Source organism: Carassius auratus, unplaced genomic scaffold (assembly GCF_003368295.1).
Source record: "Carassius auratus strain Wakin unplaced genomic scaffold, ASM336829v1 scaf_tig00013767, whole genome shotgun sequence".
In the NCBI taxonomy this organism is placed as follows: Eukaryota; Metazoa; Chordata; class Actinopteri; order Cypriniformes; family Cyprinidae; genus Carassius; species Carassius auratus.
This window is the reverse complement of record NW_020524440.1, coordinates 647,835-675,535: the sequence shown is the minus strand read 5'-3', so window position 1 is coordinate 675,535 and position 27,701 is coordinate 647,835. Positions and strand designations below refer to the sequence as shown.

Below are 27,701 nucleotides of genomic sequence, written 5' to 3'. Positions count from 1 at the left end.
ACAGATTTCAATATAGCCACAAACGAGGCAGAGCCACCAAATACATCTGGCAAGATGAGTACGGTCGCATCTGGAGAAATAAGCGTGCATGACTGACTGATTCTGTTTATTCATTTCTTTCCAATTTTGGATGAATGAAATCTTGCTCACACAAAGTCCTTGAGAAAGCTTTGGAAGTATATCAAAATCTGGCAGCTCACAATTGGTCTATTTCTGATAATGGGTTGTAGTGTCAAACGATTAATCGCAATTAATTGCATCCAAAATAAATGTCTTTGTTTACATAATATATGCGTGTATACCATGTATATTATATATAAATTAGGGCTGCAACTAAAGATTATTTTGATAATCGATTAGTTGGCCGATTATTATTATTATTATTTTTCGATTAATCGGATTAAAACCCCTATTTTCATTATTTTAATTTTACTGACAAAAACACACTATTCAACATTCTGCCCAATGTCTTTAAAACAAATGTGCCAACTGAATACTATGAAAACATACAGTGCTTAATTTATTAGACCACCTTTCCTAAGACAAAACACAAATATTTTAGCTATCTGTCAAAAAATATATATATTTTAAAAATTATTTTAATTTTTGGACAAATAAACTGAAAAAAACTCAATAGCACTTATTCTCATAATAACAAAAATGGCCTCCTTTGCCTTTGAGAACAGCTCACATGCTTGCTGGTATCGTTTATGTACTTTTTGACTAATTGGTTATCTGAATAAAAAAACACTATAAAGCACTTGACAATTTTTTTTCTGCTTTTCACAGATAACAGCAATAATTATATTATAGCATTAAAGATGGCTCACTACTGTTACTTAAAAGCTTATGAATATTGGAGGTCTAACCAATACAGAAAGCTAAAAAATTATTTTGTTAATTACCAATACTGTTTGTTAAGAGCAGCAGTGGCACAAACCTTACAAAACTGGTTAAAAACTTAACATAAATTAGTTTGAATAAATTTGTTAATCACTGTAGGCTATATAGTGAATATAGTTTAAATCTCTAGATCATAAATGTTAACAATAAAGATAATAAAGATGACGCTCATCTTTATCACGCGTCACATGCACTTTGATCGCAGTCAGTCTCCTCTTACTGTCGTTTCTTTATCCTGTAAAAGCATTTGATATTTATATTCAGACAATTAGGCTACATACTGCTGTCCCTTCACAGTTCCTACTCTCATAAATTACTCGCACCGCATGTTGAATTTTAAACCTAAATATAAATGTTAAACAACATATATCAGCACAATGAATGTTTTTGATCTGATTAGTGTATCCCTCGCTTCTCTGTGCTCCGTGCCCGTGCTCTTTCAGTAAAGATTTCAGACCGTAAGGGTGGGCCTAGGCAAAAATGGAAAGGCTTGCGTGAATTTGTGACGTTAACAGATAAGGATATGACCGTTAACTGTAAGTTTCATGCGCCGAGGACACACACACGTATCTGTAAAAGCGCCTGACAGGCAAGCCATGACGCTAATGCATCAGCTTGAACTTAAAATAAAGATTTATCATGTTTTGGGCAGCTTGGATAACATACTTTCCTGCAGGAGCTCATTCTATTTCCTCCAACATTTCTAGATGCAACTGTCCATTGAAATGCGTTATGAATTGCTGTAATTTGATGCGACCGGCTGCAGTTGTGCGTGCTATGTGGGCAGACCCGACTAATCGAAAATGAGAATCGTTGTTGATGATTTTCATTATAGATAATAATCGATTTTATTGATTAGTTGTTGCAGCCCTAATATAAATACTCACATACAGTATATATTTCGAAAATATTTACATGTATTTACAGGTATATATTTATATTCATTTAATTCATATTATATATAAATATATTTAAAATATAAACAACTTATTTTTTTTTTAAATATATACATGCATGTGTATTTATATATACATAATAAATATACACAGTACACACACATATATATTATTTAAACAGACTTTTTATGAGATTAATCGTTTGATAGCACTATAATAAAGATTGTAAGTTAAATTTAGTGCTATGGCAGAAAGAATCTACATTTGGTCTACATTTGGTCCATCAATCTAATCTATATAGATTATAGATCTAATATAATACAATATAATATAATATAATATAATATAATATAATATATATATATATATATATATATATATATATATATATATATATATATATATATATATATATATATATATATATATATATATACACACTCACATACATACATGCACACAAACACACACGCACACAGAGAGATGGATCACATTCGAATGTCGATATTTAAAACCAAAAATAATAAACACATCAACACATTTCTCTGAAATCATCTATAAAAACTTTGCTAGATGTTTATAAACAGGGCAAACAAGAACAAGTTCATTAAGCTGGTTTTATGCGACCGCTATTAACGAAGGCAAAGGAAAAGACTCAGCCTTTGTGCGCACTGTCACTCGGATGCTCTATTGAGAAGCCTTCCTGCAAGACAATACAACGAACAATGTCCCGTAATCATAGAATTAGAGTGCAATACAAGACACAATGCCTCAAAGTGTTAACAAGTCTGCATCGTTTGACAGTGAGTCATTTTTCAGTTCTCTCTCTCATAAGATTATCAAAAGCAATCAATTTCCATAAAGGTTTTCCCTGCAAGGATGTATTTTTAGCCTGTTTTTTTTTTTCGTTTCTCAGTCTGTAATTCTCTAAGATAGCTAAATGTGGTGAAAGAGGGTGGTGCTGGGACATAAATTATTTGCTTGTGGTTTTGACAGAGAGACTTTAAATAGATACTTAAAGATGACTCAAGAGCTGCTGAGCTCTCTCTGAAAAAAATTTAAGTATATGTTATAATTACATATACTTATAAAAATTACTATATCATCATCATACAGTTATATGATGGTGATATAGTTTAAGTTTCTTTTCAGCACAGGTCAAATATGCTGAAATTGGAAACAAATACACTACTAGTAAAAAAAAAAAAAAAAAACTACTTGCATTTCTTCACATAGCTGAACTTCACATACTTATTTTTGTTCCAATTAAATATGTGCCCTTTTTATGCAAGGATATGAAAAAAATTGTTATCCATTATGTAACTTACATTATAGTGCCCAAATTCACATTAGAATTTTTTTTAATAAAACAATTTAATGTTAATAGATTAGTGCTGTCAAATGATTAATCGCATCCAAATTTTTTTTTTTTTTACATAATTATGCATGTGTACGGTGTATATTTATTTAAAAAAAAATAAAAAAAAATAAAAAAAATTATATATATATATATATATATATATATATATATATATATATATATATATATATATATATATATATATATATATGTAAATATTTGTGTCTTTATATATACAAAATAAATATATACAGTACACACACATATTATATAAACAAAAACTTTTATTTTGGATGTGATTAATCACAATTAATCATTTGACAGCACTAAAATATATAGTAAAAGCAAAAAATGCATAATTAAATATTTAGCAATATTTATTAAGTAAATTCTACTTTTAAAAAAAAGTACTCAATGCTCAATTATATTTTAAAAGTAAATATAATCAGCTATTTATCAGTCTTTTAATAATTATTTGTACATTTAACATTTTAAAATAAAGTGGTACCAAACTGCACAATGACGTGCATTACACAAGAAAATAGGCAACGTTATGTCAACTTGTGTGTGCAGGCAGCAGCCATAATAAAGTCAAATGAGTGACCCAGAACACAAAAAAATCTTTTATTGCTCTTGTCTGCACATCATCTGATGTGAAAGATAAATTAAAGGCGTCATTTGCAGTGAGATACACAACACAAACCCGCAGTTTCCACCGCCTCCCTCCATCTCAATCTCACTCTCTTCTCACTCCTGCCTCTTCCTGGAGAAATGACCTAGTTCCAGGTGCCTGGCTCTGACACGCAGTGCGAAAAAAAAAAAAAAACACTTTCGCTCTCTCCCTCTCGTTGCTGCCGTGCTCCTCAGATATGAGTCCCACAGTTCTCCAGCTCTGACATCAAACACCAGTCCGGACTGGAGTGCTTCTCTCAGACCCCACAAAATGGAGGAGAAGCGCTTTCCCCCCCGAGAGCGAACACATCCCGGCCAAACGCTCAGCTCAGTTCACGGATTCTTTCTCTCACATTTTTTGAAACCCATCTCACGCTCTCGGGTTAAAACTAAGGGTAATATTTATCCCTGTGAATCCAGAGCGCATTTTACCTCAGAAAAGCCGTCAAGTCTGGCTGCCGCTGTGACCAATGCATTTAGAAGCTGAAAATTGGATACAAAGAATACAGAATTAAATATTTCCAGCAAACCCATTTACGATATTCATATCTGCCCCTCTGAAAGGGAAAGGGACTCTGTCGGAAATCGACGTGAAATGCGACACGGCGACTCGCTTTGTTTTTGGCGGCGGGTTATTTATCCGATTGTTTTCTCGGGGCTTGATAAAGCATATTTACATCAGAGCGTTTTCCTGTTTGCTGTTCAAATAAAGCTTCTGCCGTGGTCATCCAAGACGGAATTGGATGAGGCTGCTGTCGAACGAGGGGAAGAGAGGAGTGACGCGTCTTTCTGCCATCTGTCTCTTCCAGTTATTTTACGGCCTCAGATATGATCCCCTGAGTTGGCCAAAGCTAATTACATTGGACAAACCATATCCATATCTAAATACTCACAGCGGAATGCTTTCCATTATTGGCATGCCAGACAGGCAGAAAAGCTTCCATCAACACAGAGGGAAAGGGAAAAGTGTAAACAACCCGGATTTCGAACCTGCACATGCGGATGCCGGAAAGACCAAACTGCTGATGTCCTGACATGAGACACATGTGAGACCTGTTAAATTTAAAACGGGTGACTGTATATAAACAGCTCCTAAACCTTTCAAACAATGATTTTCCGTGATTTGGGATAAATGGATAAAGATTTTTTAGAATGATTTTATAGAGAGTACAAAAAAAACGATTTCACAAAGAGCTGTGTAGAACGTAATTCAAGTTTACTAGAGGAATTATATATTATAAAAATTATTTATTAATATAAAAAATCCACATTTTAATACATTTTGTATAAAATGTATATAAATAAATTATCAATATATAGATATATATATGTGTGTGTGTGTGTGTGTGTGTGTGTGTGTGTGGCCAATAAAAAATATATATAAATACTACTAAAATTTTAAAATAATACAATATTATACATAATTTAATTATAATATAATGATATACAAGCATGATGATATTAAATAATATGAACAATGAAGAATTAATGCAAAAACACTTATAACATAAATAAATCATACCATATTATAATATATTAAATTAATTATATAATATGACATTAACACACACACACACACACACACACACACACACACACACATATATATATACATATATATATATATATATATATATATATATATATATATATTATTCTACAAATTCCATAACAAATCTATAATATTCTCTATATTTATTACATTGAAAATTCTATTAAATTATTAATGCTGTGAAGCACAAAAATGACTAATACATGTGAACAACAAAAAATATGCAGCATTATAAATGATTAATTAAATGATTAAACCTGATAAATATTAATGTTCAAAACAAGGTGTTCTATGACCCCCTCTGAAAAGAACTAGATTTTATTCTCGGGACTTTAAAAAATCATCCGCAACAACAGGACAACAAAGAACATCTGTGATGCCAAAAACCACAAACCAGCAGATGTTCGTGCAACCTGTGTAAACAAAAGAAACACATCCAGCAACTGTTTTTAAAGAGTCCTACATCCAGCGCTGGACATTTGCTCCAAGATTTCAGCAGGTCTGCGCTTGAGCGTTCTGTGGCCTCAGAAACAGATGAGCTAGTGACGGAGAGAATAAGAGCAGTGTGTGTGACCGTACCACGCAGGTCATCCGAAGAGCTCGGCTTTATTAAATAACTCATCTCTAATCATGTGACAAGACGCCTATTTGTATGGGGAGTTTTCCGAGACCCCTTTCCACTTATCTCTTTAGCAGGACAGACCGTGCATTCAGCCGTCTGCAAACTAGCGCTATCTTAAATCAGACGGCTTGTTTGTAAGAGACATTTGCTCTCAGTCTGTCCGACGCTAGCGTGCCAGAACCACAACAGCCACTGGGTAACCTTATAGCATGAAGTCTAGCGTGCTAGAAAGCTGAATTCATAAGCAAAGGGAGTATATTCCGATCCACACTTAACAAAATAACATTACCCCTCAATATCAGAGTCCTTTCACCACCAAATATGGATTTAAATCAATACGGTGACACACTATGGGGTTTATTAGTCGTTTTAATGCATCTGTACTCAGCCTGAAGGGTCGTTTCCTCCTGGGCAGCGGCTGTGCAATGAATGGCACGGAGGTTGCGTGTAGCTCGAGGAGGAGCAACAAATGGCAAATCCTATGGCTCATTTTAAGCACGCAGCTCCAAGATTAGTGGTGGCACGGACGCGAGGCTGGGCGGAAATTGAGGGATGACGGAATGGGAACTGAATGATAAAAAGTGTTGAGCTGTTAGCCGGCAGACTGAAACACGTCACTTTATTTTGTGTCAAAGTTTAGGTCGGAAAACAGACACTAGGACTGCAATGGGAGCTACACTAGGGCTGGGGGAATGATGGTTGTCTGGATGACTAGCTCAATAATTGGTGTCTTAAATAATTAGGCAGGTTTTGGGTTCATATGGATCCCAACATGACCTGTAATGTTTACGTAAGATATATTCATGGAATATAATATTTATTTACTTGATGCTGCATCTCAGAAAGATGCAACACAGAGCCAAAGACATGCCTGCTCTGACGTATCAGTGCTTTAAAGGGGATACGTTTGAAAACATAATAAATATTTAATAAAAATAGAATTAAAAAGGAAGTAACCACTGTAACCACTCAAGTTTGTGTGCACTGGGAATCATATTTTTCAAATAAAGCCAAGGTAACACTCATTTTACATACAGCACACAGTGAAAATGACATAAATATGACAGTGGACGAATGCATAAAGCGCAGCATAATTTGAAATCACGTTTAAAGTTTAAATCATTAAATTAACACACGGCGACCATCACACAGAGAACATGCGATCATGCTGGATACACAATACACACTTCACAACATCTCACAGCTGGATTTGACGAAGTTTGCAAGGGTTGTGAAATGAAATATTCATTAGTCATTCAAAGATTTGTTTAAATTAAATAAATGCATATTTGCTTCATGCTGATGGCAAACAAGAAAGTATTATAATATTTGCCTTTCTATTACTAATAATATAAAAGCAATCGTTATAGTACTTTTTGTATACATTAATCCCTCTGTTTAACCGTTCTATCTGATTATTAGACAGACTTCTTTTCGTATTAGACAGAACTGTTTACAACGACAGTAAACAAGAGAGAGAGAGAGAGCACTGTGTTTTCAGTGTCGTCAAAATAAAAGTGCCACCTCGAACACATCAGCCAAGCAGAAAACGTATCGGCATAATGACGATATTTAAAAAATATCAAATATCGGCCGATATATGGCATTTGCGATATATCGGTCGTCCACTAGTTAAAAGGTTTTTGGTCATTATTATTATTCTTTTTTAATATTATTATTTATTCAACAAATACACATTAAACTGATCAAAAGTGGCAGTTTTACAAATTTTAGTTTTATTTAAACACTGAAGACTGGAGTAATGATGCTGTAAATTCAGTTTTGCATCACAGGAATAATTTACAATTATAATATGTTTTATGATTTTATAAATTACAATTAAATTATTTTTAAATAGATTAAAATAGAAAAGAGATATTTTAAATGGCATTAATGTTTAAAAATTGTACTGTATTTTTGACAAATAAATCTATAAGGGACTTCTTTAAAAAAAAAAAGAAGAAAAAAATGAATACTGACCCCAAACTTGAACAGTATATTTTATCTATTTGGTAAAAATTATTATATCTAACATTATTTGTATTGTATCTTCAACTGAAGTGGCACATAATGTGAAGCTGTTTTCACAATACAACTTGTTCACTGGTTCACAGCTCTTTGGTTTGTGTAAATCTGGTAAAAATAAATAAATAAATCAAATACCTTTGATTTGTAACACCCTTACTGGTTTACCCATAACAGACATTGCCACAGGGTTATTTAATATCTAAACCAATTTTTGTTGAATTCCCATCATAGTGCAACACACTGCTACCTTGATACAAAATGATTTACAGCGTGAAATAAGATTTTGTTCATACCACCCAGTTGTAGTCGACACAGTTCCTGAATCACAGTAAGTCGGGCACTCGCCCAGGGCCTTTACGGCACATGGCCCCAGACAGGTGCTTAATAGCTGCCCTCCTAAACACCTAACTTCCATTTAAGAGATGCGTCGGTCTTGACCTTTAATGAAATTATCAAGCCTCCATTAAATTATGACACAAGGCGCGAGAAAAGAGCGGCATCTGCGCTGCAGGTGGCCCTGACCGGCCTAATCCTACAACACTACACATAAGCGCTGGTGTTCATTAGCTTGTACCTGAGGTAAAGTGATTACCGCCAATGTGTGGACATACACCAGGCCAAATGATGCTGACACGCAGCGGTACTGGATCATTCCTGCTCAGCAGCACCTGATGATGTCACTTTCAGGATAGTGATGTCAGTGAAGAACTAAAGAATTTAGTGAAAGGGTGTTTACCAAATACTAACAGGAAGGACAGTGATATTGAGGACCCAGAAAAAAAAAAGTTAAATTGATCAGCAATCACAACATAATAAAAAATAATTCAATAATCACACACACACACACAAAATAAACATACAGTACTACCAAGGAAGTGACAAAAACGGCAACTATAGTGAGTGCACTAATTTAAAATTCTCACCGTTCACCAAAATTGCTAATATTTAAAAATAATTAATTATTATTATTATTATTATTATTATTATCATCATCATTATTCTATGTATATATAAGCAATGTTATTTTGTTATTATTTATATATTTATTAATATTTTAATACGTTTTATTTTATATTTTATTATTAGTTTTCAATTTTAGCTTTTGTCATTTCTTTATAAATATTTCTATTTAGCTTAATTTTTAGTTTCAGTTCAGTTTTAGTGATTTTTTGTACTTTATTATTTTATTATTAATTTTGTTATTATTATCATAGCTATATGGTATTATATAATAAAAAATATGTATTATTTTAGTAATTATTTAATATTAATAGTATAGTAATATTATTTTAGGTTCTGAGGACGCTGAGAGGACGCTGGCGCGTTTTGGCTGCCGCTTCTCACTCCGGACGAAAAAGTTTGTTTGTAACAAAAACAGTTTTACCTACTGACTTTGTTTAGTACCGGTGGTATCTGTTCCTACCTCAAGATCTGGATTGTGTCTTTGCCTGGTCGCCGCATCTGCTGCCCGTCACGTTGTGATTCTGCTGTGACCATCAACAAGCTAGCCCCCGGGGTTGCCTTCGGCCCATCCCCGCTATTTTCTGCTCGAGCAGTGGATTACAGCCCGGTTACTGGCCGGCCTGCACTCCGGAGCAGCCTGTCAGCTATGCGGCTACTACTGTTTATGACTTTCCTGCTGGCCTTTCTGTCATCTACGGCTCTGACCATGGCACTTCGATACACGTCCTTGCAGCTTCTCAGATTTAACCACCGCGCACCTCCTTCACTGGACATCATCTCTACTCTGCAACAACACTGTCTTCTTCGTCGTCGCCCTTATATCCACCGAGGCTCCCGTCGTAATCTTCACTACTACTTCAGTGCCGAAAACAGTATTCCATCTTTCTGGTCCGGCCGAAGTTCACTCCAGCCTGGAAACTGGCGCAACAACAACATCCGCATACGTCATCCGCGCACTCTTCACGCGACTTCATCTAACCTCCTGTCCGTCTCAACTTCCGCCATTTGGATTTCAAAACAAAAGCCTCTTAAGACAGCGCTATTCAATACAAGATCACTCAACAATAAAAGCCTGCTCCTCTGTGAATTCATTACTGACAATAAACTGGATTTTCTCTGTCTTACCGAAACCTGGCATAAACCTATGGATTACTTTGCATTAAATCAGACCACCCCACCTGGATACTCCTTCATTGACAACCCCCGTCTGGACCGGCGAGGTGGTGGCATCGCAGTTATTCACCGCAGCGATATCTCCATCCGCCCCATCCCCATCCCGGCTGTATCCTCATTTGAACACTTGGCTTTCAGACTTCCTGGTTCCCAATCACTCACTGCTGCAGTCATCTACCGCCCTCCCAAACTTTGTCCATCATTTCTTTCTGATTTCACAGACTTCGTAACTCAGCTGTCTTCCATTTCTCCGTCCGTTCTCCTCATTGGTGACTTCAACATTCATATCGACTCTCCGACAGCAAAATTCACATCTGACTTTTTGGACATTTTAAACTGCCTCAACCTTACCCAGCATGTCACCTCACCCACACATAATCATGGACATATCTTGGACCTGGTCTGTTCCACACCCTCCCTCACCATACATAACCTTTCATTGACTGACCTCACAATTTCTGATCATCTGGCCATCACCTTGGATGTCATTACCCCCTCTCCTACCATCAAACACACAAGAACAATTACATTTCGAAACCTGAAATCTATTAGTCCCATCTCTCTCAACTCATCCATATCCCATGCCATCTCTACTTCTTCACTTCCCTCCGATCCGATTGCCTCTGATCTAGTCAATTTCTACAACCACACACTCTCCACCTGCCTCAACCAAATAGCCCCTCTTAAAACTGCCTCAGTCTCCTTCTCCACCTCTGCTCCTTGGTACACCCCAGATCTTCACATTCTCAAAAGACAAAAAAGACAACTTGAAAGGATCCATAAAAAATCCGGTCTCACTGTCCATGCACAAGCCTACAAACACGCCATAACCACATACAATTCTGCTCTCAAAACTGCCCGGTCCAATTTCTACTCACAACTCATCCACTCAAATTCTTCTAACCCCCGCACATTATTCTCCACATTTGCAAAACTGACCAAACCCAAGGACAATATAACCTCCACATTCACTATAGACAAATGCAATAACTTTCTGTCATCCTACCATACCAAAATCCATACAATACACTGTTCACTAGCATCCACTTCCTCCGCTTCTCCTCCTTCTGAATATCAACTCCCTCCGCTCACACACCACAGCTTTTCCTCCTTCTCTCCACTGTCTCCCTCTGACACCTCCAAACTCCTTTCGACCATGAAATTCTCAAACTGCCAGCTTGACCCGATCCCTTCTCCTCTCTTCAAAAGCTGTCAAGAAACCCTTATTCCTCTCATCACCATCATCATCAACACTTCCCTTACGTCTGGATCTGTTCCATCCCCGCTAAAACTTGCATCCATCACACCCCTCCTGAAAAAACCTGGCCTCAACCCTGACAATCTGGATAACTTCAGACCCATCTCCAATATTCCGTTACTTTCAAAAATCCTGGAACGCGCCGTAAACACACAACTCCATCAATATCTCCACTCCTCTCAACTCTTCGAAACATTTCAATCCGGATTCCGTCCACACCACAGCACAGAAACAGCCCTTCTTAAAGTCACAAATGATCTCCTCATTGCTGCCGACTTTGGTTTCATATCCATCCTCCTTCTCCTCGACCTCTCCGCTGCATTTGACACTATTGACCATACTGTCCTCCTCCATCGTCTTCAATCTATTGGCATCTCTGGTACAGCACTTCGCTGGCTCACATCTTACCTCTCTGATCGTCACCATTTTGTCTCTGTTAATAACTGCAACTCCCACACCTCCCCTGTCACCCATGGCGTCCCCCAAGGTTCCGTTCTCGGCCCCCTCCTCTTCACCATCTACATGCTTCCCCTCGGTCAGATCATCCGCAACCATGGACTCCATTTTCACTGCTACGCAGATGATACCCAAATCTACTTTTCCACCAAATCCATCTCCCCGGCTATTCTCTCCACCATCACCGATTGCATTTCTGACATTAAAGCTTGGATGGACAATAATTTTCTTAAACTCAACAGCAGTAAAACAGAACTCCTTATCACGGGCCCAAAATCTCTCCTCTCCTCTATTCAGAACTTTACTCTCCTTATCGACGGACATATTGTCACCCCCTCCCTCTCTGTCCGAAACCTTGGCATCATAATGGACCCCACCCTCTCATACCGAACACACATCAACCATATCACTAAACTATCCTTTTTCCACCTCCGCAATATTGCCCGCTTTCGCCCCTCCCTTACCTTGGCAACAGCTGAAATTCTCATTCATGCATTCATAACTTCAAGACTTGACTATTGCAATAGCCTTCTATACGGACTTCCTACCAATCAACTACAAAAACTGCAATACATCCAAAACTCAGCTGCCCGCCTCCTAACCCACACCCGGTCAAGAGAACACATCACCCCCGTTCTCCGTCAGCTCCATTGGCTACCTGTTCACTATCGCATTCAATATAAGCTCCTTCTCCTCACCTATAAGTCCCTCCATAACCTGGCCCCACTCTACCTCACTGAGCTCCTGGAACAGCACCAACCCACCCGCCACCTCCGTTCAGCTGGCACAAACCGCCTTGCTCCGATCGTCCGCACTAACCGACGGACTTTGGGGGATCGAGCCTTCGCTATCACTGCCCCCACCCTCTGGAACTCACTCCCTACATCCATCAGAAACTCGGACTCACTGCCAAACTTCAAATCAGTACTCAAAACCCACCTGTTCAAACTAGCTTTTCCCTAAACCCTTGTTGTTTTGTTTTGTTTTGTTTTGTTTGTTTCCCCATGTGAAGCGTCTTTGAGTGTCCAAAAAAGCGCTATACAAGTTTGATGTATTATTATTATTATTATTATTATATAACAATATAAATATAATATCATTATGAATAATAATTTACAAATAATTTACAAATGTTTTATGTTATTGTTATGTTGCACCACATTGTTATGATTAACAAATAATTGAATATCCTAGCCAATATATTAAGGCATATATGATGGGAATATGACCATAGTAAAATCACTGTAGTTAGAAACACATAAATCCCAATGTCTTCACTGATTGCTCTCAGGAAGTATTTCATGTGGACGCAGCAGGAATATTTACTCGTTAGCTCTTTTATAAAGTCTAAATTTGTATTTATAGGCTGAGTTACTTGACCCAAGTTTATTGACTTAAGTTTCCATTACATATACTGAAGCAGAATCCAGTCCTAAATCACACTGAGATCAAAAGAAGCCAATGTTAGTTAGTCTAAAATTGAAGGTTTACCTCATGAGTGGATGTGATGCAGTACTGTTTTATAATGTCAGACACAATTACAGTGTAACAGTGACTCAGATACAGTACAATCCACACAGCTGAACCGGGCCCAACAGAGCCTGACGTTTATGAGGCTTTAGGGTTGAATAAGACAGTGTGTCAAAATTAAGAAGTGGTTTCTAATAAATCCAGTGATATTTAAATGACATTTTTAGCCAGGTGCAAGACTTGTTATCAACAGACTCAGTCACAGTTTAAATAAAAAAAATCATTAATTAGAAGAAATCTGCACCACAAAGTAAAAAAAAAAATGGATTAAAAAGCAACATCACCACATGCAAATCAGATCTGTACAGTAAAATCAATGTCAGACATATAAAGTATCAGATATTAAAAGAAATTAGCAATGGAATATACATTACAGTAATGTTAAGATGACCTTAAACGTAGCAACAAAAAAAAAAGGGGGAAACACTCGGCCTCAAGTGACTTATTGCTTATTTAAACCATATTTTTAGATATATTTTATATAAAACCATTTTTTTTTCTATTTTATTTTCAGTTTTGTCATTATTAACTAAAACTACTTGAAATCCTTTCAGCTGCATGAAATAAAGCAGAAATGATATAAAATATAACCGATATAAAACAAACTTAACTTAAAATGAAAAATACTGCCTCCAACTAACTAAATTTTTTTTAAAAAACTTCTCAAATTACTAAAACTAAACTGAAATAAAAAATAAATTAAATCCAAACAAAAATAATAGAAATGACCAAAGCACATAAAATAACTAAAAACAAACTACAATTTAAATGAAATTGAAAATATAAAAATAAAGCTAATTAAAATATTAATAAATACTCAAATAGAACTGTTTTCAATAAACAATTATATTGATTATTAATAATAAATCACATTAAAATATTCTTCTACCAAACTGGCTTTCTACATCTACCAAACAATGACAAGTGAGCAGATATCTGTCATCGGTCACATTAGCAGGCGGTTGCAAAAGCCACTTAGACTTAAAAAGTCTTAAAAATATTTTTTTTCATTTATTTTCATTATATTCTTCAAGACTGTTCATATCTTTTTAAAAAGTCAGTGACGTAAAGGTAAATTGGTCTAGTTTTAATCCAAAAAGTAAAGTTGGTCAAACAATAACTTAAGACGCAGTCTTAACCAGGAGTGCCCAAACTCGGTCCTGGAGGGCCGGTGTCCTGCAGAGTTAGCTTCAACCCCAATCAGACACACCTGAACCAGCTGATCAAGCTCTTACTAGGCATACTAGACACTTCCAGGCTGGTTTGTTGAGGTAAGTTGGAGCTAAACTCTGCAGGACAACGGCCCTCCAGGACTGAGTTTGGGCACCCCTTGTCTTAACATAGTGACTATGTTTATGCAACTGAACCAGACCTTAAGAAAGGTTTTTAGTAATTGATGATCTGCTAAATGCAAATCTGGCCTAAAAAGCTGCATCGAAAATTGGATAGCAATAAATTTAAGAAGTGCTCAGATGGTCCAAACACGTCACCATGAGCGCTTGAGAAATCATCTAGCAGCTTCTGTCTGTCGCCGCTCCACAGAGGAGAGCAACACATCTGTTACCCAGGTAGAAAACAGTCATCTAATTAAAGGAGTTGAGCAAGACCCCAAATCCAGCACTCTCCTGGCTTCGATCATAATGACACAGTGTTTTGTTAAGAAGTCGACGGTCTTGCGGTGCAGACCGGCCCGAGATACGACGCATCCCTCCCCGCCTCGATCCGTGACAGCAGATTTACAGCAAACAGATTTAGCCATGATCAAACGAGGCTGAGGCCCGAGCCGTTCATAAATCAGCCTTCCGGCCATTTCCACGCCCGTGCCACGCTCTTCTGCTGATTTACGCCGCTAAATTAGCTCCAATTTCCAGCCCAATCACACTTGGATTTGAATAGAGCAAAATTTTAGGCACAAAATGGTCGATGGAGTGGTCAGTCCTGACAGGTCTTTAAGGTCTGCTCCATTTTGGCCCCTTTCTGAAGCCTCCATCAGCTCAAGACAAAAATGCTAACATGGCGAAATATAAAAGCTGAGGGAAAAAAGGCAGGTGATGATGAAGAAGAAATTAAAATACTTGCAGCTCATGCATGATTATGAGGATTAGAGCGACTCAGTTGATGGTGCTAACACGAAAAATGTGAGCCGCGCGGAACACGGTTGCGGTGAAGCACAGGGATTTGACGCTTTTTAAAAGGCATTAATCAATTTGAACACTGCGACAGGGACACTAATCTGCCGTATTCAATATGTCTAAGACTGGGTGCAGAATGAGAATTTTCACCCTGGCGTATTTATCTTTATAAAACATAAACATGATCACAGGCGGTATGTGTAATAGGATCCGTTTCTTCATTTAAAAACTGCACAATTGCATTTGCAAAAGAGCATACTACTATTAATATAATATATCCCATACATGCATATGGGATGTTTCTGTATGCATTGAAAACCAGGATGACCTGCTACATTTGCAAAAATGTGCACTGCGGAAAATACTGCAATGCGCTTGACCTGCCCTTCTATTTCAAGTGTGATGACAACCCTGTTGTCATGTAAGATCCTAACCAAACACAATCCCATTTGCTTTACTAACAAAACTTTTTATAGCTACTCTATATTCAGTGCATGATTGGAAATCATTGAAAAGTGACATATCACATTATAGTAGTGATGCAAAAATTGGTGCAATTGATCATGTTCCTTTGTGCTTTCAGTTGGCAAGTTAACAGCTTAACAAAGTGCTAACTGGTTGGGAAACACTCTGACAAAATGCTCTAAAAATATAATAATAATTAATATCAACCAATGATTTGAGTGAATTATTCAGTAATTCCAGGTAAGACTTTTAACATGCATTTTCCAGGTATAAATGTGATTTTTATCTGTTTTTTTGTATGTTTTCTTATCAAATGAAAACATATAATTTGATGAAATGTGGTGTGTTTGTGAAATTGTGAATGTTTTTTTCTTAATTTGCAATAAAAATGCATGGATGGAAACCCAGCTCATGTGGGTGACATAGCATGGTCTGAAATGTTTGCCGAACAATAATGCCTTCGGTTTTCACTTTCTATTTTTGATAAAGAGCAGGTAGTATTCAGTATAAATAGAGTTAGTATTGCATTCCAAACACAGCCAATGACTTCCTCTTTTTGTGTCTACAGGAAACACAAGGTCGGGAGGATGAGAGGTCAGCACAGGATGGGCCATATTGATGATATACTACAGCTACCTTGAGATCCTTTTAGCGCTAAATAGACCGTACAATAAACCAACATAAAAGCACCTGATTAAGCATTCAATGGCAGACTCGTACATCCATTTGTTCACGTAACACAATGATATACATGCACACGTTCGCCCACATTGCCAGCAAAATGTGTTCCATAAAAAAAAAAAAAAATATATATATATATATATATATATATATATATATATATATATATATATATATATATATATATATCCCTGACAACCTTGGGTTTATTTCCCAGCGGTCAGATTATCTCCTGGCCGTTTCTGCAGAATCCTCCGGCAGCCCCGCGGCTCTGTGAACAGCACAGGTGCAGGGGAAAATATCTGGCTGTATTTATTTTCATTTACCTTTGCACTTGCTGCTAAATATCTAAGCCGACCGGAATTGGTGCCAGGCTACTGGTTTAAACGTTCACTTGTAAAAGTACATCAGGAGGGAGAGAATTCCTGCTACAGCAGACATGGATTACTGAAATCGAAGCCACAGGCACAAATACTGCATGGTGGTTTGCACAAACGGGATGTAAAACTAGATCTTTACATTATAAGGAGAAAACATGATTGCTTGTGTGTAAGACCTGCTGCCATGATACTAGACAGTTATAAATATGGTTAGTAATTAAGAGATGCCCAGAGGCAAAAATAACACAGAAAGTCACCATTATAATTAACAACTGCTAATGAACAGAGCCGTTGTTAACTGAGAAGATGCGCCAAAAAACGCTGAAAATGAAGTGGATTTGCGCATCTTCTCTATTAACAACGGCTCTGTGTAGTAACAGCTGCTCTATTTGAAATCATGCACCTGATGGAATTAACCGCTGATTAGAGAACCGGCTTTACTGACGAGATGCGCATTAACGATCGGCCGATCGTGATCGGAGCACCCCTAATATATAAATAAATAAATATTATATATATATATATATATATATATATATATATATATATATATATATATATATATATATAGATATATATATATATATATATATATATATATCTATAGATATATATATATATATATATATATATATATATATATATATATATTTAAAATGTAAAACATATATATGACAAAGAAATTACTCTAAATATGTGTCAGGGTTTTTTTAATGATTAATAAATACAGGTAAATGATACAGTATGTATTTTAAATGGAAATAAATAAATACCATTGATAATCATTTCCTATGGGGCAAATATTGTCCCTTTTTGTATATCTTCATTTCTACCAGCGGTTGCTAACCATTGGCAAGGTGCCCTGAAATGTTGCCAAGCTAAAGAATAAAGTAAAAGACTCATTATTTAATTGCAAATGAGTCAAAAGACAACAGTATCACAAGTCTCTATGATACTTCCATGGCTTGCCCATCAGGTAAAAACTCTTAGAAAATATGAAGCTAACTCGCCTCAGAAAGACAAACGATCTGAGGTATAATTCATGTCTGTAGCACAAACAGGGGCACTTTAAGAGACAAAGTTTAGCATTACTAAGCATTAGCAAATCAAATAGGCAATTAAAGCTATGGGAAAAAAAGGCTCTTCTTTTACAAGTAGAATGATTCAGTGAAACTAGAATGTAACAAAACTCCAGAATTTTGACTCCAGGAGTCCAAACGACTGACTCAACTTGCAGCCAACTAGGGACAGGATACACTAAAGACTCATGGGTGATTTCTGTACAGCTTGAGAAAAGCAGTTTGCCGTCTCTTTTCTCCTGCCAAAACAAACAAGCCATTGCGAGGGGAGATATGGAGCAATTACCCAGCCTCCTCCTGTATTCTCTACACTACATTACAGCAGGTAGACCAACACTCTGAAAACCACCAAAACAGGCCTTTGAGAGACCATTTACAGAGAGCTAACCCTAACCTGAGTATTTAATAACAGAATTAATTATTACTTCGACACCAATTCAGCATCTTAGAATGATTTCTGAAGGATCGTGGAGAGCGTGGTAACGATATTGAAAATTCATCTTTGCATCACAGGAATAAATGATATTTTAAAACATTAAAATACTAAAAAGTTAACTTATAGTTATATTTCACAATATAACACAGAGTAAAGTGTTAATTTATAAAATCCTATCAACCCTAAATATTTGAGTGCACTAGTTAATAGCTTTCACACACACACACACACACACACAAACAAAAATTAAAATAAATAAATAATTTCTACTCTAAAATCCAGAGAATATTATATATTATATAAATACAAAACTATATTTGATATATTACAAATTAACAAAAGTACATGTTAATAGAAAGTCTTGTTTTGATGTCAGTTATCAAGTTGTTGCTCTACATTTTGGGTCAGTGTTAAAAATGTAATTGGTTGTGCAGCATGTTTTAAAACTAATACTTATAATTTCTTATATGAAATCTAGTCACTTGATTAAATGATGCAAACTGTAATCCAGACAAATCTTAAACTTCCGACTGTGTTTGGCTGTCTAACTCTGATGAGGAAATTTCAGTTTTCCCTGGAACATGAGCTAAAGCCATTCACGCTTCCTCCACATCTCCTGTTTATGCAGCAACAAACAGTACGTATATGAAACCATAACCATAACCGCCTTTAAGCGAGTCTCTGTCTAATGCCGACTAGATTCGTACACAACCCATTTAGCATTTCATCCTGACACAATGTTTGCGAGAAAACAAACATTAGGATCTCCCCACATCTCTGTTTATTGTGATCTTTGGTCAATATGAAGGCATACGGATGAGGGAGTGTTTCTGTAACATCATATAATCTCCAACAACAAACAGAGCTGCTTATTATCAGCACGACCGCAAGCGCCGTATTCTGTTTATTAACAGCAGACAATCGTAAGACTATCAGCCAAGAACTCCAATTCAATCTCCGGATGTATCCCTGTTTCCAAACAGTTTGATCTGGTGCGGGGCTTTGAGAGGTATATCAGGACATGTTTGGACACGAACTCCCGTAAACAATCCGAAACAGGACAGCTCCCACAGGGCTGACCCCTGCTCCCTCACTCCGATAGGAGAACGGATGCGATCGCATTCATATTCTCCAGCTGGGTGCTGGAATAGCGAACGCACACAAAACTGTAGCATATTTTCCTCCCCATCTACCTCATTTTAATTATGATGTCTGCTGAGAAAGAGCCAAGTCAGCTTCTCAGAGCGATTTCATCGGCCTCACGTCTAATGTAATTCCTTTAATTCTCTCAATGAACAGTGACTTAAAACCGTCATGAATAAAAGTTCCTCACGATGACCTAATACAGCGCACATATCAGGCCGGGTGGCTGCTGAGTAATGTTAAACTTTAATACCGACTGGGTATCTCTCTCTCTCTCTCTCTCTCTCTCTCTCTCTCTCTCTTTTCACCAGCTGAAAAATGACTGCACCCTCTCACTTTGGCTCCCTCGAGAATCAATGTGCATATATTGGCCGAAATGCTGGTTGGTGGTTTGTGTATGGCTATATTCATTAGGCTGAATTACATATGCAAAACATCATACTTTTAAGATCCAGTTAAACAGCTAATTGGTTAATTCAAGATAATATATTTAGGCTCACTACAGGTTCATCGGACCCCATTTAGACTTGTATTAAGAAAAACGGGGTTCAAAAACAGCCAATAGAAGCGCAACAGTCTGTAGCAGAATGCAGGGGTCTGAGAGTAAAACATTTATTTTCTAAAAAACATAACACTCATGGCGGGACCCTTTAAAAAAACAACTGTGAGAGTCAACACAGGAAGGGCTGAAAAACCAAACTCAATCTCAGCAACTTAATTTGATCAAAACTATAAACCAAAATGTGTGTGTTTGTGTGTGTGTGTGGGTGATATTAAATGAATAGCGATACATTTGTGGGTAGGAGTTTTTAAAAAAAGTTTAGATGACATTTTCTTTTCATCTTACCTCTGTATAATGCATATTAAAGCAGAAAAGAAATGCTGTACCGCTGCTGTTCCATATGCGCCACCTGCTGTCAGAGAGTGATTTTGCGTTCTCATTCAGCCCATCAGCTGTTTTTGTCTAGTTCAGATGTTTTATGTAGCATAATTTCACAAAGTTTTAAATTATACAGTCTAATTTAGATTAGAAACTGCTCATGCTGCATGTATGCAGGATCTTTGTTTTGATCATGATTAAAATCCAGAGTTTGCCTGTAACTGAATGGAAAGAGTACAAGCAAAGCCTTAGTTTGTTTAAATATGAAGAGATTTTTTTCATTTGGATTATTTATGTATTTGATTTGGGTCATATTTAAATGTTCAGCATTTTGTCAAAGCAATCATAAAATGACATTTTTTCATTTATAATTTGCCTTACATTTTCATTCTGTAAAAAAAAAAGATACAATTGAATCATGAAATCAGTACCACAAATCGTATCGAATCATAGGTTGAGTGAAGCATTACATCCTTATTTTTTTATAGTAATAAAAAATATTTAGTTTCAGTTAGGCTGGAATACACTTACACAACTTTTAAAATCTAACAAGAAGAGTGAGGTAAGAAAGACAAGATTTGTTCAAATTTCAACTTTTAAAATCTAACAAGAGTGAGGTGAGAAAGACAAGATTTGTTCAAATTTCCAATTTCTTTTGAGATAAGTATTATTTTTTCCCTATTTTTATCCAAATCTTTTTTTAATTCTTTAATGTCATCCAACAAAAAACTATTCCCAACACTAAATGCAGGTTGCACATGCTGTTGACTTTGAAATGATGTAGTACAGCATCACTGATGGACTGATAACAGATTAGTCAGTCAGTGTACCTCAATTATAAACAAACTCACTTGTCAACATCATCACCATATCACTATGACTTCCCAATCAACCAACATCAAGAACAAATCAAAAGTGCAGCCAGTGACAAGATCTCCATAAAAGTCAACAATGGAAATACAGACACAGATTGGTTAGGTCTTACCTTCTTCAGGTGGCCACTGCGAGTCCCCACGAACACCACTGAATGACCTCCGTAGGTGTACGCGGCCACGGACGCCATACCGTCAGTCCGGTCATCAAACAGAGGAGTGCCCTCAATGACCCGCAGTCCTCCGAGAGGCTGGTTCAGAACCAGGCCACAGAAATCATCGCCAATCTGCTTGGGCTATAGGATGAAACGAGAAACAATGAAGCAAGTCAAGTAACTTTTATTATATAGTGCTTTATATAATACATATTGTGTCAGAGAAGCTTTACGGTGTTAAAAGGAAAAAAGTGTGTCATTAATGCAAGAGGACAATAACAAAGTCAACCCTGTTGAAAAAAACAGCATAAGCTGGTTAGGTATGTTTTAAAGATGGGATGCTGGTTTGAGCTGGTTTAAGCTGGTCCTTTGCTGGTTTAAGTTGGTCCTTTGCTGGTTTAAGCTGGTCCTTTGCTGGTTTAAGCTGGTCCTTTGCTGGTTTATGCTGGTCCTTTGCTGGTTTATGCTGGTCCGAAAAGATACCCTGAAGACCTAACAATAGCTTTCTCCAGCTGTTGTCAATTCACAGCATCTCAGACAGGAAGTTCCAGCTAATAGATCAGACAGGGAAGAACCACCCAAACAGAGACTGTGAAAGTGAGCCCATGGGGATCATAGCAGGGGCCAATGCGCACTGACCGGTGAGACATGACATCATCCTGCAATCTACCTCACTGTCAGTGCTTTATCACTTTAGATGTGCTCTCTCGAAAGAGGCACCATTTACTCTCTGAGCATCTCTGAAAAGCATTATTTCAGGCGATTTTAATAGCTGTCCACTGACACAAAGGAGGAAAAAAATACAAGAAAATCATGTCATTTCTCCTCAAGGAAATGTCCGTAGAGTTATTCAAAAATCAATTGCGCTAACTAACATCTGCAACATATCAATCGGCCGAGTGATGATGTCATCGAGCACCAAACCTAGTCCCCCAGGGTCATCCTGGAGGTGAACTATTGACTCATTACCAAGTTCTCGGAGCTCAACGGAAACCACAAAGCGATTTAATCTCACTTGGATGAATGACATCAGCTCAAACAGCAAGACGTTTCACGGTGGTAATGGCGAACATGAAGGTGCAACAGCTGAATTTTTTGGCACCTTCCACCCAAATTCTTCGAGGCAATGGGCGTCTTGAGAGTGTGCCACTGAATGATGATTGAGATGGTGATGTTGGCTGGTGGAACGGCTTGTTTTTGTACATGCATATGAAGACTAATGTATTAAACGAAGCATGAGCATGCGGCAGACATGCATGCTCTCATTATAAAGACGGAGGGACGTTGCTGTGCATGAGAAAGAGCTAATAATACCCCGCCAGCCACGGCGCTGGAATCAGGAGCAGATTTGCATCAGTCATGGGGAACCCTGTTGTTGCTCATAAAAACAACCACAGCCACTCCCCCCCCAAAGGAACGAGGTCATCGGCACGCTACATCTTCACCCCATCTGCTCTAGTTGGGCCGCGAGGTGTTGTGCTATTGTTCCCAGCGCAATTACAGCCACGGACACAAATTGTCCTCTCGTCTGGTTGTCCTCCAGGCAAGTTAGAAAGGAAAAACAAATTCTCCTGGTTTGCTAATACTTTGTTATTTTTTGAGGAGGAAAACATTGCTACTGTAGCATGATGTAAGCTTAAGTTTACAAGCACAGAGTCACTAAATAACTACCGACAAGTAGTTATTTAGTGTATCAAACGACATGCAGAATCAAACGACATGCAGAAAAATTATTCAATATGTACGCTAGGGTTGGTTCTAAACCAAAATGTTGCCTTCAGTACCTCAATATAAGCTGTTGAATATGCATGAAACAACAGCAGCATTCATAAAACAATTACTTAATAATTGAAATAAATTCACATTAAATCTGTCATGTTATGCAGATAACATACGTGACCCTGGACCACAAAACCAGTCTTAAGTCGCTGGGGAATATTTGTTGCATTAGCCAAAAATTATTAGGATATTAACTAAAGATCATGTTCCATGAAGATATTTTGTAAATTTCATTTTTAAATATATTAAAACTTAATTTTCAATTAGTAATGTGCATTGCTAAGAACTTCATTTGGACAAGTTTAAAGGTGATTTTCTCAGTATTTAGATTTTTGCACCCTCATATTCCAGATTTTCAAATAGTCAAATACTATCCTAACAAACCATACATCAATGTAAACATATTTATTCAGCTTTCAGATGACGTATAAATCAAAATTTGGATAAATTGACCTTTATGACTCTTTTTTTTTTTGGTCCAGGGTCACATATATTTAAATGAACAACTAGCTACATATAAATGCCTTAGAGAAATTAAGTATTTTCCAATAGATTCAAAATAAATTATTTGAATATTACAGTGCATAAGCATTATACATAATAATTTAGCAAGAAAATATCAACAATTAACTTGATTTGCTCAAATAGGCTAACCCGAACATGAATAATGGCACTAAACCCCAAATTTATAAACATTATAAACTTTCTTAAATGCCCCTATTTTCCTCTGTCATGCATGCTCAGCGTGTGCATCTTTGTTGACCTTTGTAACACACTGAATATTTATAGAAATAATAATCTATTAAAATTCATTATCAAAATTACATTCTCAAAACATGCATTGATGCATATTACATTCCAAATTTTTTGGTCCACGTTTATATACTGTTTTTGTACAATGGTACTTTTTGTCATAAACTCTACTGTATGCTAATTAGCTACACAATTAAAGCTTGCTTAACCCCTAAGAAATGAATAATACCTAACCCTTGGACAAAGTTTGTTAACACACTTTTTTAAAGTTTTTGCAAATTTGCAAGCCTATAACTAGCTTCAAGGCAGATAAATAACATCAAATCATGAGTGTGATTTGTCACTGCACACTAAATTACAGGAGACAAATATTAAAGATTCATAAATAAAGCATCAAGGGTTTCCAGAGGCAGACCAAGTATAGTACACTTGACTGGTTCAGAGGCGTATTGATTTTGATGTCTAGCCATCACCTTCTTCATCTCTCACATAATAAGCTATTGCTTCCCACCCTGTCTGGTTTGAATAGATTTTTCATCAAAGATACATTACATCAGATTAAGATGTGTAATCATGTTAGACAGTTTCCCCTACACCGGCATTCCTGAAGTCTGCAACATGTCACAATTAGGTCAATGGGAATCATGTACAGTATAGCATCCACAAATGAGTTTTTCAGAAACAACAACAAAAAAAACAGAAAACAGACTGAAGGTCTATGATTATGAAAGCACGGAAAGCCTCTGGTACTTATTGTGACATAAATCCACACTTTAAAAACATGATTAAAACAAGGAGGACATGTTCCTGGATAAACATTACAATCAACCAATAAGATGAAGTTAAGAGTTTTAAAAGCTCTTGGATATGTTTGTTTAAGCTCATAGGTAGTGTGTAGAGATGCACCAAATGTTAGAATTCAGGCAATATAATTAAGTTGAATATTATTTTAATGTTATGACCGATAATCAATAAATGGCCAACATTATGAATATATACTTCAAATAAAAAATATTTTTTTTAAAGTAAAGAACGACTGCATATTGTGTTCTATTCTATTGTATATGCAAAAATATTTCAGCTTAAAATCCACTATAAAAAAAAGCATACTGTTTAAATTAGACACCGACATGAACTCAAGAGATGGTGCACTCAAAAAGTAAAATCTTTGCCATTATCTATCAATGTTCCTTTAAAGGGGTCATGAACTGCCTTTTTTATTATTTTGCACAGTTTTCTGATGTCCACTTATAATAATCATCATATAATGTTTGGTTTCTGCGTAGAGCAGTATTTGCATCACTCGTTATTTACACTTAATACGGAATCGTTGGGCGGGGCTAAAGCTTAAGCAGTGATATAGAAACAGGTGTTGATATTCTTCTGCAGAGGCGATATTTAGACACTCGATTACACAACCTTCCGTTTCAACAGATTGGCTTCAATATAAGCTGTTTTTATAGCACAAAGACCTCTTATACTTCAAAAGATCAAGGGAAATTTGAATTCTCAGTACATAATTATAAGCAATATATATATAAACTTTTAAACGGGGCTGAAACCATTAAATATCCAATATAAGCTGACATAAATTAATTTAAAACACACACACACACATATATATGTATATATATATATTTTTTTTTTATATATTTATTTATTTTATATATATAGCAAACTGAATGTTGGTGATGAATTGTGCATTGGGGCATGGCCTATGATTGTTTGATAAGAGTGTGATAAAATAGTTCATAAAACCATGGCGATTCATAAGCATGTCCTTTTCCAAGTTGATCCTATTTCAAGATAAACTTAATTTGTTGATGCTGAAATAACATTAATGTCAAGTAAACATAGCCCTACTAACATACCCCTAACTTAACCCCAAAAACCATAAGAAATAATAAGTTAAATGAGAATAATAACTGCTGTGGTTTATGCCAACCCCAACACAAACCTTAACGTAACCCATTAACCTACACCTAAAATGTGGTTGGTGATCAAAAATGCTTGAAATAAAACGGATTCAGAGTGCAAATTTATTCAAAGACTCACCGTATTAATACATCGCAGTTCCTTGTTGAGCAACCATGGCAGAGACAGCTTTCCTTCCCCACGGTAACACGACTTGATCCTCTCTCTCATGGCCAGGTTGATCTGGTGCAGCGTGAAGAGGCACAGCACTGTTTCTCTCGGTGGGTTAGCCCTGTTCTTCTGACCCTGGGAAAATATCACAAACAGGACATCCTCGTCCTCAGAAAGGCCGAGAGCCTGGGCCAGAATCTTCCCAGGACGGTGCTTGTAGGCAGCTTGGACAAGTCGGTATTCCACTCCATCCTTGGTGCACCCAAGTGGAAACTCAACGTAGGAGTAGAACTCGGTGTCGTTAGAGCACATGCGGACGATTTTTGAAGTAAAGAACTTTTCGCCCGTCGCATCCACCTGGGTGAGCTGGGTATCCAGTTGCAAAGTGAGAAAATATATGTATGTGCGGCTGGAGAACCCGTAAACATAGTAGATATCAAATGCGGGATATTGAGACAGGGTGTCTGAAGGTATCTTGATTTGAGAGGACACAAACTCATCTTGGTAAACCAAGCTGAACATTTCCATTTTCTCCTCATCGGCCACCAGTTTACGGCTGGACAGGGTTGGGAAATACTCTGATTTGCCATCAATGGCTGCACCAATGAAGAGACGGCTGTCACCTTTCTTTTTCTTCAAGTCTCCTTCGTCATCACCCACCACAACTCCAGCCATTCCATCTGGCTCTTTGGCTCCCGAGAGGTAGTGTTCTTTACGGTGATGTGGTTCACCCAGCTTGAAGAGATCTTCCAGCCGCAAGAACTGGCACACACCCTGCCAGATGCTTCCACAAGCCACCAGACGGTTGCCAGCATAATCAACCAGCAGCAATTTGTTGACATTGTCTGTGAATTCCAGTTTCTGTGTGCATGGTCGTACACTGGGTGGCGGGTAGCACTTGGCGTTGTCCTCCACGGGACCCGTCTGGTGCGAGCGCAGTTCGGTCAGATTGGTGGAGAGCTTGTAGACTCGGTTTATTGCGCCGACAAACACCTCGCCAGTCTTGCGGTGCACAGTGAGGTGTGTGAGGCTCGTGTCTTTAACCCTGAAGCTACCGGAGACTTCAGGGGGTTCAGTAGGTGTCATGGGAAATGCCATGTTGGTCCCGGTCAAAACAGAGATGGAAAATACCAGGAGCCACAGGGACATCATGATTCCAGACCTTCTAAATTGTATGGGGAATGAGACGATGCTCTTCCCTCAAGCGTATTCCTGGCTTTTTCTTCTTTTGCGGTCTCAGTGGTTCATGTCTACAATGAAAGAGAGAGAAACAAGGAAAAAATTAGTTCATCTGAAAATGGATTATGCAAGCAAAGTAATGTATTATCTTTAAAAGTTTAATTGCATTAAAGGGGTCATTATACCTATCATAATTTAGGGGTCATAATTTAGTTTCTTGGCCCACACACCATTATAATCCAACAGCCCATTTCTTGCCAGTTTGTAAT

General features: G+C 37.0%; 1 protein-coding gene across 2 annotated transcripts in view; it reads right to left on the bottom strand.

Moving 5' to 3' along the window:
• The window catches only part of LOC113074146 (plexin A3), a 167,481-nt gene that overhangs the window by 126,945 nt on the left and 12,835 nt on the right, over window positions 1-27,701 (bottom strand). Inside the window, exons 2-3 of one of the 2 annotated variants that reach the window (XM_026246891.1) lie at window positions 26,224-27,503; window positions 21,595-21,777 (exon numbers count right to left, since the gene is read on the bottom strand). In XM_026246891.1, the coding sequence (XP_026102676.1) occupies window positions 21,595-21,777; window positions 26,224-27,405 (1,365 nt within the window). In that variant the 5' untranslated portion in view covers window positions 27,406-27,503. Of the gene's footprint in view, window positions 1-21,594; window positions 21,778-26,223; window positions 27,504-27,701 lie in introns of those variants that run through there. The other variant, XM_026246892.1, reaches the window with a different exon arrangement.